The 16,698-nt window shown below is 46.5% G+C and overlaps 2 protein-coding genes across 6 annotated transcripts in view; one reads left to right on the top strand and one right to left on the bottom strand.

Annotated features, from left to right (window-relative positions):
- FAM216B (family with sequence similarity 216 member B) overlaps positions 1-16,698 on the top strand; it is a 515,713-nt gene that overhangs the window by 140,708 nt on the left and 358,307 nt on the right. For 2 of the 4 annotated variants that reach the window (XR_011281830.1, XM_069628993.1), the window contains exon 2: positions 5,097-5,225. The exons of the other annotated variants lie outside the window; for them this stretch is intronic. The gene's annotated coding sequence lies outside the window, so the exon portion shown is untranslated. The remainder of the gene's footprint in view (positions 1-5,096; positions 5,226-16,698) is intronic. 4 annotated transcript variants of the gene reach the window in all.
- The window catches only part of LOC138513869 (L-asparaginase-like), a 127,963-nt gene that overhangs the window by 107,410 nt on the left and 3,855 nt on the right, over positions 1-16,698 (bottom strand). For both annotated transcript variants that reach the window (XM_069628988.1, XM_069628989.1), the window contains exons 2-3: positions 6,144-6,239; positions 1,331-1,491 (exon numbers count right to left, since the gene is read on the bottom strand). In XM_069628988.1, coding sequence (XP_069485089.1) covers positions 1,331-1,491; positions 6,144-6,239 — 257 coding nt within the window. The remainder of the gene's footprint in view (positions 1-1,330; positions 1,492-6,143; positions 6,240-16,698) is intronic.

Raw genomic sequence — 16,698 nt, 5'->3', positions numbered from 1 at the left:
AAGGTGACCAGCGCTTTTCATCGGGGCTGCGTTGCTGCCCAAATAAAGCAATAACCAGTCCCCTTGCATACACATATGTGTAGCTGAATGACACCTGTTAAAGGGAGCCGTAATTTTAAAATGTACATGTTTTTTCAAACAGGCATTTCAATATGCATCCAGTTTCTGAGTTCAGCATGCCCAATGAAATGCGCAGAGACCACGCCTTACTTGTGCAAATGCTCAAACAGGGTGTAAAATGGCCTCTGAGGGTGTGCATCTAAAATGCGCACATTCAGATGCCCTTCGTGAATTGGGTTTCAACTTGTTTGGGCGCAAATGTTGATATGCGGCAGTGCATCTCAGCACTTGCACCAAAGACGTTTTGAGAATCTTGCCCACTGTGTCTGACCGTAGTAAGCCTGAAACAAATAGTGCAGTGCTTGCACAGCACATTCAGTCTTTGCCTGTTGCCACTAAACACATTGGGCCTCATTACAACTATTGCGGAATGCGTTTAACGGCGCCGGTAATGGTGCCGGTGCCGTTAAACGCATTCCGCAATATTAAGAGGTTCCAGAGCAGGTCCCGCGAGGAGAGCAGGGAGCTAACAACGGGCCGGTCGTAATCGTCCCGTTGTTAGCTCCCGCACCCATTCCCATTTGAGCCCTATAGGGGCTCAAATGGGAATGGGGAAGGTCCAGGCCCGGGTTCCCTGAAGGAGGAATTACCGGGCCGTCCAAACTCGGAATGGCCGTAATTCCCCATTCAGGGGACCCGGACCCGGACATGGTTTTGGAGGCAGCCATGCCCTTACTAACGGCATGGCTGCCTCCAAAGTCGTAATGAGGCCCATTGGGTTGTACCTGTTGCTTCATGCTATTTACTACCTTTCTACTTAGATGTGTTTAGTATTGTTACTATTATCGTCGTTTCATGGCCGCCATTTTGACACAGTGTTCCATTTTGGGTACTTTCTGAGAACCTGTTTTAAGTTTACTTTTTTATGAGCCACCATGAGCACACACCAATATGTGGACCCTTGGTAATTCAATAGTGGGGCAAAATGCCAAGTGTAAATAATGCAACACACAGAGAGGCCCTGATGAGCAGAGACACTGATAAAGTCGCCAAGGAAAATATTTCTAGGGGGCGGTATTTACCGAGATTTGAACACTGAATAAAATCAGGCACTTTCCTCAAATATTCTAGAACTGGAGTTTAGAACAGTAAATAACACTGCTCCTAAAATATGTTGGGGAAAGCGTCTTAGGGTGCAGGAAACAAAATCGCCTCACTAGCAACATTTTGCATGCGTCTTTATCACATAGAAACAGACAATGTAACTCACTTCGCCCTGATAGCGTCGTGAAGAGGAGTGTACCCAAAGCGATCATGGATAGTGGTCTCCGCCCTCCAGGACAGCAGGAATTTCAGCATGTCCACATTGCCAGCTGCTGCAGCGATGTGCAGAGGGGTCCGCCCGTAGTAATCAGCACGGTTGACGTCTGTCTATAAACAAAGGGAGAGTGTGCGCGTTAAATGTGCGTCCATGCCACAAGTTGAGAAAGATCCGGACTGTGCATGGCCACCAAAAGTGTAACGACCGGTCTAGTGTCGAGGCCCCAAATATTGATGAAATGTATCACCCCTGCTGACATGGAACACAAGAAGTTTCAGAAGCTTTTTAGCAGACAGGAAGGCCAGAACCGACTTATATAATCATTAAGTAAATTCTTCTACAAGAGGTTTGGTTCGTTGATCCCTTTAGTCTGGACGGATATTACAGCCTCTTGGAAACGGCAGGCAGGGGACCTCTTGGCCATCCCAAAGGGGTACTAATTATAGCAGCTAAAGCCATCTAAAATGAGAAGAAATTCTAATGACATGCAGGTCTGATTCTGTTTTGGCTGCATCGCTATCGTGAGGGGGCAGCGACCAAATTAGAAACATTTATTATTGTCAATGCACATTGTTCTTCAGATTACAGATTAAGATGAAATTGTTTGCAAGTTGAACCTTTTTGGTTTGGCGTTGGAATATTCGAAAGCATCTTCATGCTCACATATGATAATTTTGAACTACAGAGATTCTGTCAATTACGCTTGGATCAAAAAAGCCTCGGAAAAATAATGCACACGGTATAATCTAGGTGGAAGTTATGAGAGACTGGGGCATGGAATGGTAAAACCAGGCCAACATCCTGGGTAGTCTTAATTAGAGTAACAGGAAAATGAAAGGTCAGTTATTGACTATAGGGCCAATTCCCAAAAATTGGGCATCTAAAATTGGCACCGGGGATGCACTGCGTTTAGATGCTTCCTTATTGGAAGTGAGCGGGTCACCTTACCCTCAAAGATCACCTGCACATTTCCACGGGGCTGTGCTGCAGCATAAATTATACGCAGGCCACCCCCCCATTATGTTATGCTATGTAACTCTGCTTTTATGCTGTGCCAAATCACCACTGTATATCGGTGAAGTTTTGAGAAATGTGAAGAATTACCCTCCAAAAATCAAGAACAATCATGCAAACTGATTGGCCTATGTTGACGCTGCCATGATTTGTGGAGTCATCCTCATAGGTCTCGGTACAAGCTTAAATGCCATTGTTGACTACTTTAAGAATAATAGCATAGAAATAAATATGCCCAAGATGAAAATTATGAGTTTTGGTATTAAAAATAAGAAAAGGGTGAATTTCAAATGGTCTATTGGGGAGGAGTGTGTGGAGGAAATAACCAAATTCGTTATTTGGGTTTAACTCACGGAAATCATATAATTGAGTAAATGAGTGAACTGAAAATAGAATTGTGCCCGTGGTTGCTTATTTAAGCATCTTTGATCATATACATTTAGTTTTTCATGAACCTATAAATAAAAGATTGTTCCGTGGATACTTTACAGATATTAAAAGAGAATATGCCTGAAATAAAGTTTTATTTTTTGGAAGGTGAGATCTGGAAAAAACTCTGCGCTTACCACACTCTGTACCCATGGCGCTGATCAGAGCTTACTTGGCTCTTGTCAACTTTAGCTACCTTACAAAGAGTTCCCTTTTATCTGAAAGTCTGACAAGAGCGCTCAATGTTATACATTCTACAGGACTCATTTAAATTGGGACTATGCAATAGGAGGATATATTTTCTAGCTGTTGCGATTTTTTGACAAGCATAAACTATAAATCAGATGCAAAGGTTTGATTGTATAGGAGCCTTAAGGAAATAAATGAAAGAGGGCACAAGTGGAATAGGAAGCTCAATTATAATGACTGAATGTACAAACATCAGCCCCATGAGTTTTGCAAAGTGTTCCCCGAAATAAAGTTAGCTTGCATATGTATATCAATTACCTGAGAGAGATGTGAGACAAGTGTTTATGAAGTTCCATTTTAATTGTTTAGATTGATTGGAAATTGTTGTGGCCCAAATAAAGTTCATGAAAAAAGATTGAACATGCCGTTTCTGTGAGTACCCTCATAAGCCAGACTCTCTCGGAAATCTGTTCACAGAGTGTCAAGCAACCAAACTACAAAGAGAAGCGCACTTAGTAAATAAACCAAACAGGTTATCTTGTGAACAATATTATTACTGTGATTTTAAATGGGGTTACAATGTAACATATGCAAATGTCTAACTAATTGACTGGATTAATCATTTTTGAAAGGTTTGTTTGGAACCAAGGCACAATATATATCAAATAAGTAAAAATAAACAAAAGGACACAGTGTGTCTGTCATACTTGGATCTGGTATGGCTGCTCCACCAGCACGTTTCCTCCAACACACAGATCTGAGTGAGGAGCATCCAGTGTCACCAACGGACATGGTTTTTGAATATAAAATGCAATCTTGTCAAGATTTTCTAGACATAGGCCCTCATTACAAGTTTACCACTAAAATGCCTGTAATCCCGGCGTGCTCGTATTACCGTCTGCGACAGGGCGACTGCCGGAAATACTGGCTCATTATGGGTCCTCAGGCATACACAGCCCCCTGCCAGAAACGGTAATACCGGGACACCAGAATTACCTGCGTCGGAAGCAATCTGCTGGTATTACCAGCAGAAATGTGCAGATAATAGCGATACTGGCACCCAAACTGCTGGAATTGCCAGCATCGAAGTTACCAGCACCCAAATCAGCGTCTCTGCCGGAACCGGAAGCTCGCCGGTGGCCATTTTGAAAACTCAATCCACTTTGAATTCCCCATTTCCAACTGCCATCCACTACAACAAGAAGTGCCAAAATGTATGGGAGCCAGAAGACAAGAGTCCCTGATGTCCGCCTAAGGAAACAAACATTTTCTGAGGCAGAGCTGACTGCACTGTCTGACACAGTGGGAGGCCCTCTTTGGGACTGGCCATAGGAGGACCAGCCAGAGGAGGAAGACGACCATCTGGCAGGAGGTGACATACAGGCTCACGGCCATGGGGACTATCCCCTGCATGCAGAGGGACTGCCACAAGCGGTGGAACGACTTGCGCCTGAGGATCTGCAACCTTCTAGAAAAACACAGGAGGGAATTCTGCTGCCACAGGAGGAGGGATGGTGGCAACCCAAAACTTCATTCCCTGGGAATGGAGGTGCAGCTCTCTCATGCACATGGAGGGCATAGAGGGAGTCGGGACAGCAGAGGCCGGAGCTGGGATCCAAGGCCATGGTGGTTAGTACAACAAACTCCATGTAAATGCAAATGTTGAATCCAAATACATGCATCCCCAGGCAGAGAAACACCAAATGGGCAGGGGAACATGTCCAACACATATCAGTCACAGCAAATGGTCCGATCATACACACAGGGAATGGGAGTAGATGTAGCCATGCACAAGCACTGCTGTCAAAATGTACAGTCCTAAACATGGACACATGATGAGCGCCCATGTGTGACAAGGGAGAACAGGACAGGAATCATAAGGCCACCACAAACAACAAGTCACCTTGGCAGACCAACAGTCAATGTGCACTCCCTCACCCACATGTAGAAGCACACATCAGTGCATACAGACCAAAGGAGCCACATGACAAGAGCAGGACACACACAATGTGGCATGAGTGTAATGCTAGCCTGCAGATATGACCCCCAGAAGACTAACAGCATGCTCATCTCTCCCCAACAGGCACACGGGCCTCTGACAGTGATGCGCCTGGACTGTCAACGTCAGGCCCGGCAGCTGCAGTCAGACATGCATGTGGCTGCCCCATCACCTCCATCTGCGGCAGCCCCACCACCATCGCCACCCACCAGTGTAAGTAACACAGCAGCAGCTGTGCATGTGGCTGCTGCCATTACCGAGGGAGAAAGTAGGTGTTTGGGGAGAGGGGTGTAGGGCTTGTGTGCATTTATGTTGTTAGCTAAATAGTTTTCACCTGCATCACTGACTGGGCATTGCTTTTTTTTATAACAAGTGCTTACTGTGATGTGCATAGTGACTACAAAGGTGCAATAGGTGTACAGAGTGGATGTGTAACTCAAAAGAAATTCTCTATCTCAGCCCTCCATTGGTTACCAGTCGCCAAACACGACATCTGAATTGGCGATCATCAATGAAATCAACCATTCCATTGTCTGAAAATTCCATCACTATTCTATACCCACATAACTCAGTTCCTCCACAAAACATCTACTCTCCATCCCTTGTTTCAACAGGTTATGATCCAAAGGTTGGGTCTTTATGGTTCACACATTCCAATTCTGGCACTGCCTTCCCTCTGAGATTGCAACCTTTTCTGATCAGCTTGCAATCCATTGGGCCTTGAGAACCTGACTCTTTTAACAGCAATAATCCAGCTTTACTGCTTGGGCCCGCCTTCGGGCAAAGGGTCAAGAGATCAACTTGGTGGCACGTTTCATGCTCCACAGGAGCTTGTAATAATAAAAATAACAATAATCGTTCCACAGCGAACCCCGGTCAATTCTCATTTGCACAGAGGTTTTTCCTACTGTGGCTCCTCAGCCCATGATCTATCCCTAGACAACACAGCTAGGCCGCAAATTGCAGAAGATCATACCGATACTCGCACACGCTCCTCTGCAACAAGAGCCGCGCACACATACATTGACAGACATCACTAGCAGGAAACTAGTGCTGAAACAAACCAAGGACATTGGTCCCTCTCAGACCATACTCCATCCCCCAGAATGAATGACAGAGCATAGCAGGTACCTTAGACAGGATCTCTTGCAGTGAGAGGAAGTCATTGGAACTGACAGCGGCACAGGCCAGGCAGGGCAGCAGGTCTTCCAGTAGTCCTTTTCTCTCCTAAGGGAGCAAAAGAAGAGATGAGCCAGGACCAGAATGAGAAGCACATAGAGTGTTCCCCTTTCCTCTCAAGCACTTCATCTGTTAGATGACGAAACACATGTGCAATAGGCAGTGGTGGAAATTGACTTTTTTTTTTACAGGGGGATCTCAACCAGCTTGGGGGGAGTGTGGTGCAGGAGGTATTTTAGATACCCCCCATAATCATTTGCCTCTCAGCCCCTCAGAAGATTAATCAGGAACACCTAGAAAATAGCCCTATTTGCATAATGTTATCAACAAAGTATAAAATGTGCACACCTTTTAAACCCCCCAAAATGTACATCAATATTTCCTGGACAATTACAAGGGATTTCACAGAGTTCTTACTCACACACTCAAGTGATCTTGTGGGGACGTGTGTCGAACGCAGAAACCACGGTTCAAATCCCGGGCCTGCAGTTTAGTTTAAACCAACGGCATGGTTTAAAGCAAATGCACGCAGCATTCAAAAATAAATGTAACTGTGCCCATGGAATGAGGGGCCGGATCTAGCTGGATCGTGGATCTCCGGGTCCAAGAAGATGTGGCCCAATGCCTGCACTGGCAATAAGCCTGAAAAGAAAGAATGATAGAAATACAGAGACAAAAGGGTGGAGGGGACAGAGATCAAGAAATGGGCTAACGTTGGGGAGTGGGCAGGTCGATACATAGTGCACTTTGTGTTCAAGATGTTGTAGAAAATGTCAAATTTGGAGAGGTTTTTTATGTTGTGTTTACAGGAAATCATTGCAACACTCCTGTGGCACTTTGTGAGATGCTGCTGCAATATTTCTTCAGAATCACCTCATTGTTGAAATCTTTCAATGATTTCTGTGGTTTGAGGGTTAGAATCTTCTTCACTGCTGAATACTCAGTTAAACCTCAGCAGTGGATGGCAAGCCACGGATTGTTGTAGGAGGGTTAACCTCATATTATAAAGTAGGATACTTCTATGTGTAGACTTTCTGTACAGCTCTGTTTTAAAACAGTGTTGTATTATTTCAATGTCAACATCAAAATAATTGAAACTTGGGGAACCCATTTCCAAAGTGAATTTACTCGGGTTTCCTCCCTTTGCACTTGAACCATTTTGAACATTCACAATTAAATGTTGCTAGGTATACCAATCTCCTGACTGAAACCGAGTTCCTTCATAGACACGATCAAACTTAAATCCTGACACACTTTCACCATATCTGTCTAATACTGACTAATGTCCGGCGTCAACTGGCAGTGACCCGCTGTGACGGGCTTCCCCCTCATCTCACACAGAGATACCTGTGTAACTTACAACGGTCACAGTCATTCCTTCTCGCAGGTGCCTGTTAGCAATCATAAGACATTTAGGGCCTCATTACGACCCTGGCGGTATGGGGTTAACGGCTCCGTAAAAGGTGCCGGCGCCGTTAACCCCATACCGCCTCATTACGAGGTCCCCTCGCGGGACCCGATAAGTAACGCTTGGTCAAACCAGGCGTGCTTACCGGGTCCCGCGAGGGGAAGAGGGAGCAAACAACGGGCCAACTCGTAATGGCCCGTTGTTTGCGCCCTCTCCCATTCCCATTCAGCCCTATGGGGGCTGAAATGGGAATGGGGGAGGACCGGGTCCTGGTCCTTTGAGGGAGGAATTACCGGGCCTTCCGAACTCGGAATGGCCCGGTAATTCCTCATTCTGTGGACCCGGACGCGATTTCGGCGGCAGCCATGCGCCAATAGCGGCATGGCTACCGTCGAGGTCGTAATGAGGGCCTTAGTCTGACCAATCAAAGGCAGACTATGATGCACTCATCCTCCATCATAAGAAGGCAGTGGAGAAATGAAGCCCCTCACATAAACCTGCAGAGTAATAACTAAGGTATGTACCCCACCCGTATGATATTTCTGTCGGGGTACCCTGTTTACTCTCATTCACCCCACATATCTCATAGTCTCATGTATCCGGATTTCTCACCTTGTGCCTTTCTCCCACTCCCATTGCATCCCCATCTCTCCTCTTCTCTCTGTGTGTATCCATTTTACTCTCAGTTTTGGGCTTTCACCATCACACACGCTCCTCTGCAGGGAGAGCAGCACACGCATGTATTGACAGACATCACCAGCAGGAAACTACTGCTGAAGCAAACCAAAGTAGTGGGCCCCACTCAGACCATCCTCCATCGCCTAGAATACCAAAGGCAGAGCAAGGCAGGTACCTTAGACAGGCTCTCTTGCAGAGAGAGGAAGGCATTGGCACTGACGGCGGCACAGGCCAGGCAGGGCAGCAGGTCTTCCAGCTCCGTGGTCTCCTTTCCACCTCCATCTACCTACCCTACTTGCCTCACCTCGCTAGTATGTTTCTCTTAGACCACGTTGCCCTTTCTTCCGGTCTTTCATTTCCCCTTTCCCCCATTGCCCTGCTTTTATCACATCTTCCTCCTTCTTCCTATCCCTTATCACTTGCAGGCACTACATTTAACCACAGTCAAATCTTTGCATCTGCCTGCGCTCTCTCTCGATTATATGTATCGTCATCTGAATCTATTGCATTGCTCACGTCTTCAGACTTTGCATCACTTTCATGTTCTGCTTCTCCCCTCTGCCACACTTTTCCTTGTCCTGCCCATCTCTTTCCCTGTGTGTTCATTGGCTTCTTTCTTTCACTTCTCATCATCCTCTGGTTCCCTTCTTCTCTCCATCCATGTATCTACTTCTCCCTGTCTTGCTCCTCCCATATTCTCCTCCATATGCTGTATCACTCTCTTGTCTTTCTTTCAACTTTCTCTAATCTCATTACCTGTTTCTTTCTTTCCCCTTTTTTCTTCAAGCCTTTGTTCTCCATTATCTCCTCGCCTGTGATCTTCTCGTCCTTCTCTCTTGCGCCTTTCTCTCATTGTACCTTTCCTATCCACCTTGACCCTCCTGTAATGGTCTTTCTTCTACTACTTCTTCATCCATATCTTCCACCAACCTCTCCCTCGCTTCCCTTTGCCAAACTCTCATTCCATCTCCTCTGTGTTCTACCCATCCTCCTATATATTTGTATACCTGCTTTCCGATATGTGCTCTTTCCCACTTTCTGGACATCTACTCTTTCCCTCATTCTGCACATCTGTTCTTTGCCTTTGTTTAAACATTTACTCATTCATACCCTTAATTCTTGCTTTGTCATGTCTACTCTTGCCATCTTTCCGTGCTTCTGCTCTTTCCCTTCCATCACGTTTGCTCATTCACTCCTTTAATCTTTGCTATCCTATGTCTTCTCTTTTCTCCTTCTGCACATCTACTCCTTCCCTCGTTCTTCTTTCACACGTTTGTAGCCCCTGTTTTTTATTTCTGGGCCGGGAAGCCTAGTATTATAAATACTCTGGGCCAGGAACAGACCTACAGATGTCACCTAGTTAACCGGCCCCACTGCGGGCAAGGGCACACATTTATTTATTTATTTATCAATACGTTTATATACCAAGCTTAACTCTCAGGCATCTGGACGCTTGTACTTAAGAATTCGGTTACATTGCAATCTTAGTCAGGTTGCAGGAGATACATGGGTTAAGCAATTCAAGATTACATTCATTACATGCATGAGTAAGATGTTTCAGCAGTGTGGTCACATTCGTGGTAGGGTGCATTGTGTTGGGTAACTGTTTCGGTCTTAGTTCTGCAGAATGTAGTAATTTATTGTGCGTCTTGGCTAAAGAGACAACTCTTGAGGCTTCTTTGGAAGGACCAGAGGGAAGGGTCTCCTCTTAGTGCCAAGGGCATGGCATTCCAGTATTTGGCTGTGATCACCGGGAAGCTGAAGCTTCCTGCTTTTTGGCGTTTGAATCTCGGGGTGGCCAAGTGGCCGGCATAGGTAGAGCGGGTCGGTCTGGAGGATTGGAATTTGGATATTTGTTTTGTCAAGTATAACGGAGCAGTGTTGGATATACATTTGTGTGTTAGGGATATTTTGAATTTGATACAATCCCGCACTGGTAACCAGTGGATGTTTCTTCTGACTGTAGATATATGGTCTTGTTTTCGGGATATTGAGGGCAGCTCTAATTGCATTGTTCTGTACTATCTGGAGCTTGTTAATGTTTTTTCGAGGTTGAACCGGCAAAGAGAGAGTTGCAATAATCGATCCTGGAGAGGATGAGTGCTCTAGTGAGTGTAATGCAGTTGTCTGTGGTTAGAAAGGGTCTGCAAGAGGTAATATGTTTGGCAGTATAGGATGTTGCTGATTTCATGGCATTAACTTGTCTGGATAGGGAGAGTGATGAGTCCAGGTACACCCCTAAGGTTTTTTACTTCTTTGGCTACCGTAATGCTATTGCCGTCGATGTCAAAGGATTTATAGGCTGGTGATAGGTTCTTTAGCCTTGGTAGGCTGCCCACAATGAGGATCTCTGCTTTATCGTCATTCAGACAGAGTTCGTGTTGCGCCATCCAGGCTTTCCAGTGATTGGAAGCAGTATTTGGGTGTTGTCCGCATAGTTGGTATACGTGACACCCAATTTGTCTAGGAGGTCAAAAAGAGGTTTAGTGAATACATTGTACAATGTTGGAGATATGCAAGAGCCTTGTGGGACTCCACAGATGACCGGGGTTGGAGGGGCTGATGCGATAGTGGAGAAGACTCTCATGGTACGGCTGGAGAGGAAGGACTCAATGCCAGTTTGCAGCATTGTTCGAGAAATAGGCTGAACGAGCTAGGTGTTGGCAGAGGATATTGTGGTTTACGAAGTCAAAGGCAGCCGAAAGGTCCAGCAGGAGGAGGATGGCCAGATCGCCCTTGTCTCTGATTTGATCCATTTGCATTTTGAGGTCCAAAAGGGCCGTTTCTGTTCCATGGCCTGGGCGGAAACCTCACTGACGAAGGCCAAGGAGGTTGTGGGTTTCAAGGTGGTTTTGTATTTGGGCGTATGCTACTTTGTCTATTATTTTGAGTAGAAAGGGTACTGTTGTAATAGGCCGGTAATTGGTGGGCACATTAGGGACTAGTGTGGGTTTCTTCAGCAGTGGGAGCACCCATGCTTCTTTCAGATATTCAGGTACTTTGTTAGAGGTGAAGGAATTATTGATCAGGGTTGTGATGAACAGGGCCAGTATGTCGGTGCAGTCTTTAATGAGTGTAGCCAGGCAGATGTTTCCTTGGCATCTCGAGGGCTTTAATCCTTTTATGATTTTGATAGTTTCTGCCGTGGTGATGGGTGTGAATTCAAACCTGGGGTAATAGGTTGGTGGCGTATAGTCCGAAACTGTAGGCAGGGCGGTCTAGCTTGGGTTTTTTAATTCTGATTTTGTTTTGAAGTAAGGTGATCTCGTTAGCGAGGGCCTTTTGTATGTTCTCGCACCATGGTTGGTCTTTGGTGGAGAGGTCTGGTGACTGGGATGGCAATTCCAGTTCCCTTATAATGTTAAAAAGTTCTTTAGTGCATGAGTTTGCGTTCACAATTCTCATGTTGTATGCATTACTCTTAGCTTGGATGGTGGCTTCCTTGTGTGGCTAGTATATTGAATTGCTGCTTATTGTCAAGGGTAGGTGTTTTTTCCCAAACGCTCTCGGCATTTCTTTTTTTGATGCGTAGGTCTTTGAGACTAGAAGTGTACCAGGAATTGGAGTGGGCTGTGAGTTTGGCTTTGCTGTTGCGCAGAGGTGCCACTTCGTTAATAGCTGTCTCGAGAGTTTGGTTGTAAAGAGCTATTAAGGATGTAGGATCAGCAGAGTGGTCCATGTGGGAGGTGAGAGGCAATAGTAAGGAAAGCATGTTGTGAGGAGTGATATTGCGATGATTGCATGTGTGAGCAGCAAGAGCAAGAAGGGTAGGTGTGCTGTGCTGAGTAGTGCTGATGGAGAATAGCATAACATTATGGTCTGACCAAGGGCATGGGTCGTTGTTGGAGATGTTAGGGATGCAGTTGAAGTCATCAAGCCAGTCCAAAGTGCGGCCTCTAGCATGAGTTGTGTTGATAATGCGCAGGGTGAAACCTTGTGCTTCAATTGTGTTGGCTACGGCGAGGGCTTGGTTGTCTGAGATGTCATTAAGTCCTAGGTTGAAATCCCCTAAGAGGACAACTTTGGATAATGGCTTTATGTCCGTTGCCAGGAGAGAGGCTTTGGGCTTCATTACAAGTCCGTTGGTAGCCATACTGGTAAAACCGCCAGGCTGCCGCAGAACTGGCAAGCTTTTTCGGCACCTGGCTTGCCGGATTTACCGGGGCATTACAGCCCCGGCAGTCCGGGAAGTCAAGCGCCAGAACAGGTAAATCTGCATTCCCATTTGAGTCCCATAGGACTCAATGGGAATGGGGATGAGGGAAGCACCGACACCGTTAATAACAGTGCCAGTGCTTCCAGGAAGGTTTGCGAGCGGGTGCCGTCCCTCCTGCCAGGTCTGACCTGGCGGGAGGGACGGCACCCGCCCGTGTCTTTTAGTGTGCCGGTCCGGTAACAACAGTGCCGGTAGGCTTACCAGCATCGTTGTTACCGGACCGGCAAGCCCTATCTCTTCCTCAAATGAGGAAGTAGGTCCCGGAGGTCTGTAAATGAGCTGTAAAGAGAGAAAAGATATGGCCGGTAGGGCCAGTTTAAAGGACATCAATTCTCCAGCCGGAAAGGCTTGGTTGGTTGTTTCCTCTGAGTCTGAGGTTTGTTTTGGAGATGACTGCAACTCCGCCTCCTTTGGAGTTTGTTCTATCTTTCCTAAGGAAGGAATACCCATCGGGTATGGTTAGCGATAGGGTGGGCCGGCAGCAGGGTGCAGCCAGGTTTCGGTGATGGCGATGAAGTCTAAGTCATTGGAGGTAATGAGATCTGCAATGTCCATGGTGTATGCTGAGAGGGATCTGACATTGATAAGAGATCCCTTGATGTGGGCTAGGGTATCTCTTTCTCTGTCCCTTTTGATCATCGTGGTAGTTTTGCCAAGGTTAAGTTCTCGAGATTCTCTCATTTCAACTGTGGGTTTAGCTATGGGATATGAGTTAGTCTGAGTAGTTTCGCATGGGTCTATTAGTCTGTTTTTAGTTGCTTTGCGAGTGACTCGGCACGGGAAGGCTGATCCCTCTGGGCTGGCTTTGGTTTCTCAGGGAGGTGGCCTGGGCAGTAGTTGTTCATGTGTCAGGGTAGGATGCCAGGTGGCTGGAGGTAGATTGTTCATATCTGTGATCTGCAGGGCTAGATTTGTCAGTCAGTGAAGTGCCTTTGTATTCAAACCTAGCCTTAGTGGAGTAGGCAGAGGTTGTGTGGGTGGAGTGGTGAGACACTGGGATTTCCTCTATGTTGCCATGTGAAGCAAGTTCCAGGTTATTCATGTGTGATGGCAGTCATGTGGGTGAGGGATGTGGTTAGTAGGTGGAAGGGGTGCATCTGTGGGAGGAAGAGCAAGGTTGGGATGGTGAGTGAATCGGGGAGTACCTTAGCCATTTGCAATGTGTGCAGGTGTTTCGTCTGAGGTTCATAAAGATTTCTTTGCGTGTTTCTGTGGTCAGGGAGGGCTTGTTAAAAGTCTGGCTAAAGCAAGTCGCCATCGATAGGTTTGTGAGGGTTGGTAGTGCCAGGGGTAATTGTTGATGATAGGCCGAGATGCTTGGGTGGCTAGGCAAGGTGCCATCGGTGGGTTTAGGCTCTATCGTCAATGATATGTGTGGCTCACTACCGTGGTCTGGGTAGGCATGTGGCAGTCATAGGCGGTCGGATCAAATGCAGTGACCGGTGTGGCGAGTCGTTTGGCAGGAGATAGTGTAAAAGACTGAGGTCGTGTTAGTAGACAGGTGTGAGGCTAAATACATTGGTCAGCAAGGCAAATGACGTGGCAAGATACCATAGATAGGTGTGGGTCTGCAACGGCCAAGGGCAAACTAGCAGGTAGACTTTTTATTATCATAAATTCCCTCATATAGGGAGCAGGAACCCACAGGTAAGGTCGACATCATCTATCTCAGCCCCAAGTGGAACCCTCACATGCACACATTGCACTTACGAAACAGTATTCCACAAGCGGGCCCATCCTGCTCCCACACATCTCCCTCCTTTCCCAAGAACAACCAATATCAAAGTCCTTGAATTGTGCATGGGAGCCAGTGTGCCCTGACAGGCCCTTGTACCAGAGAACTGCATCCCAACTCCCCAAGAGAGCATATCAGCAGGGGTCAGTGTAATAACATCACCGTTGATGTTGGTGCTCCCTGGTGAGTTAGGAGAAACCAGACTGGTGAAAGTCAGAGTAGATGTGGGCCCCACACTGGAGTCACTGGAGTGGATACTTGAGGCGCACCAATTGCAGGATTGACACTGACTTCAGCCATTGCCCCAATGACCTCATTCACAGACCCCCTCTCATGGCACTTGACTATCTGTTGCTGGCTCTGATTGGTGCTATCTGTCAACACCACAACTTAACCTAAACACCCTTCGCCTTCCTCGGTTGCCAGTCATTTGGTCGAAAACAATTGGTCGACTGGACAACTGGTCGAATCAATTTGGTCGAAAACCAAATGGCCGAATTTTTTTTTTTATTTTTACCCCTTTTTTTTTTTTGGGGGGGGTCCCCCGCCAACCCCTTTTTTTTCTTTCTTTTTTTTTTTTCTACACGAAAACTCACAAAACACATATATAAATAAAAAAAAAAATTTGACCATTTGGTTTTCGACCAAATGACGTCGACCAAATTGCAGTCGACCAGTTTGTAGTCGACCAAATGACTGGACACCGCCTTCCTCTTTTTGAATAAACAGGATCTACCATTCCCTGTCATCTCAGGTACTTCCCTAGGATCCTGACGACCACTTTGAGGGATAATTCCCTTGCAGCCCTTGGACCTCATTTTGTACCTGGATTGGCACTCTTCTGCACAACTGAGCAGCTCTTCACTATCCCACTGCACAGGAGCAGGCAGACCAAGTCACGCAGGAGCCAGCATGCACGCAGGTGTGCACCCCTTTAATGCTGCTAATGGGTTAACTCCCATGAATGAATGCAGAGACATGCAGCAGGCCCTCTTCATGTCCTTCATTAGCGTTCACACATTGAACTCTGAAACTCTTGTTAACGGAAGAGTGCCCTTCACCACCCCGTTGCACCGCCACACTAGGCCGTTTGCCTGTGGCAGTACAAGACTACTGCACATCTGCCTTCTTCAAAAAACATGGGCCAGACCTGACTTGAACCGTACTCTATACAATGTCCAGCGCCAACCATATCCAAGGCACATGCAGAATCTACACAGTGTGCAAGAGAGGCTCCTTGCTCCTACCTGACTATTTTGTGCTCAAGACAGGCAAAATTTCACCACCTCCTACAATTGAAAGTCCATGCCAGGCCACCAATACCACTTGCAGACCCATCGCTTTGTCATATTTCTGCTGGCGGTGAACCCTTCGAGCTATGGAGATGATAAGAGATTGAGCGCCTCCGGAGCTATCACTTTCTCACCTTTGAGTAACAACTCTTAGGCCACACATAATGCATCACACAACCTGGAAAACTGTTCACCCACCTCTTCTTCCTGACGTGGCCACCCCAGCTGACATATTTAGCCATTTTGTATCCACCAAGGCTTCCTGATGCCACTTGTAGTGGCAATCAGTACAACTAATTAGCCAGTACATATTTTGGCCAGAATGTTTACATTAACTTGAAATTGTACTCTTGTAGCGCCAGGGCTCAACTATTGACTCTAGGCAAAGAGGACAGTACACATGTGGCGCACAGGGCAAGGGCAAGGGGCTTGTGAACAGTTTTGACCACAAAGTGTGTGCCCCAAAAAGAAATGTCTATAGCCCAGCAACGAGTGAGGGCTTTCTGCTCCACAATAGAATCATTTTTCTACCTGTCACAACTGGGGGGTGCAAATTACACTACCAACCCGTGACCTGCCCGTCATTTTGAAACGGCAGCATTGCGACCAACATTGCTCAGGTCTGTGGTTAGTACAGTTGCGTGGGTAAAACATACCCAACATAGGGCTTGTGCAATATCCTGCTAAATCATAGCCATGGCATTCTGCCACTCACTAGAGCATATACATGTTTCATGCTTATTCAACGCGTCCCTCAAGATTACACACTTTGAGGCGAAGCCCATTACACATTTCAAATAATTTGCTCCTAAGCGTAGAACAGCACATAGACTTTCATTATCACCAGACACAGGAGCTTCTTTTACTACCTCCATCAAACTTACTGGGGAGCGGATTGTAGCGGCAATTACTCTGGGGCCCAATTACGTTAACTCAGGCCCTGCCCAAAACTCACACTTTTCTTGTTTCATGGTCATGTCCATTTCTTTCAAGATGTTCAGGTTGTGCCTGAGGACAGCGTTGCGTTGTTGGACATCTTTGGTGAAAATCAAAATGTCCGTTTTCCTGGAAGCACTTGGCCTTACCCTGACCCACGAACAGCTCCTCCATAAGCCGTTGGAACAACACCAAGGTGAAGGGAAGGCTGAAAGGCAAGCGTTTGAACAGGAATGCTGCGA

The sequence above is a fragment of the Ambystoma mexicanum genome, chromosome 12 (assembly GCF_040938575.1).
Source record: "Ambystoma mexicanum isolate Mex_15411 chromosome 12, UKY_AmexF1_1, whole genome shotgun sequence".
Lineage (NCBI taxonomy): Eukaryota > Metazoa > Chordata > Amphibia > Caudata > Ambystomatidae > Ambystoma > Ambystoma mexicanum.
This window is presented reverse-complemented; position numbering and strand designations above follow the sequence as displayed.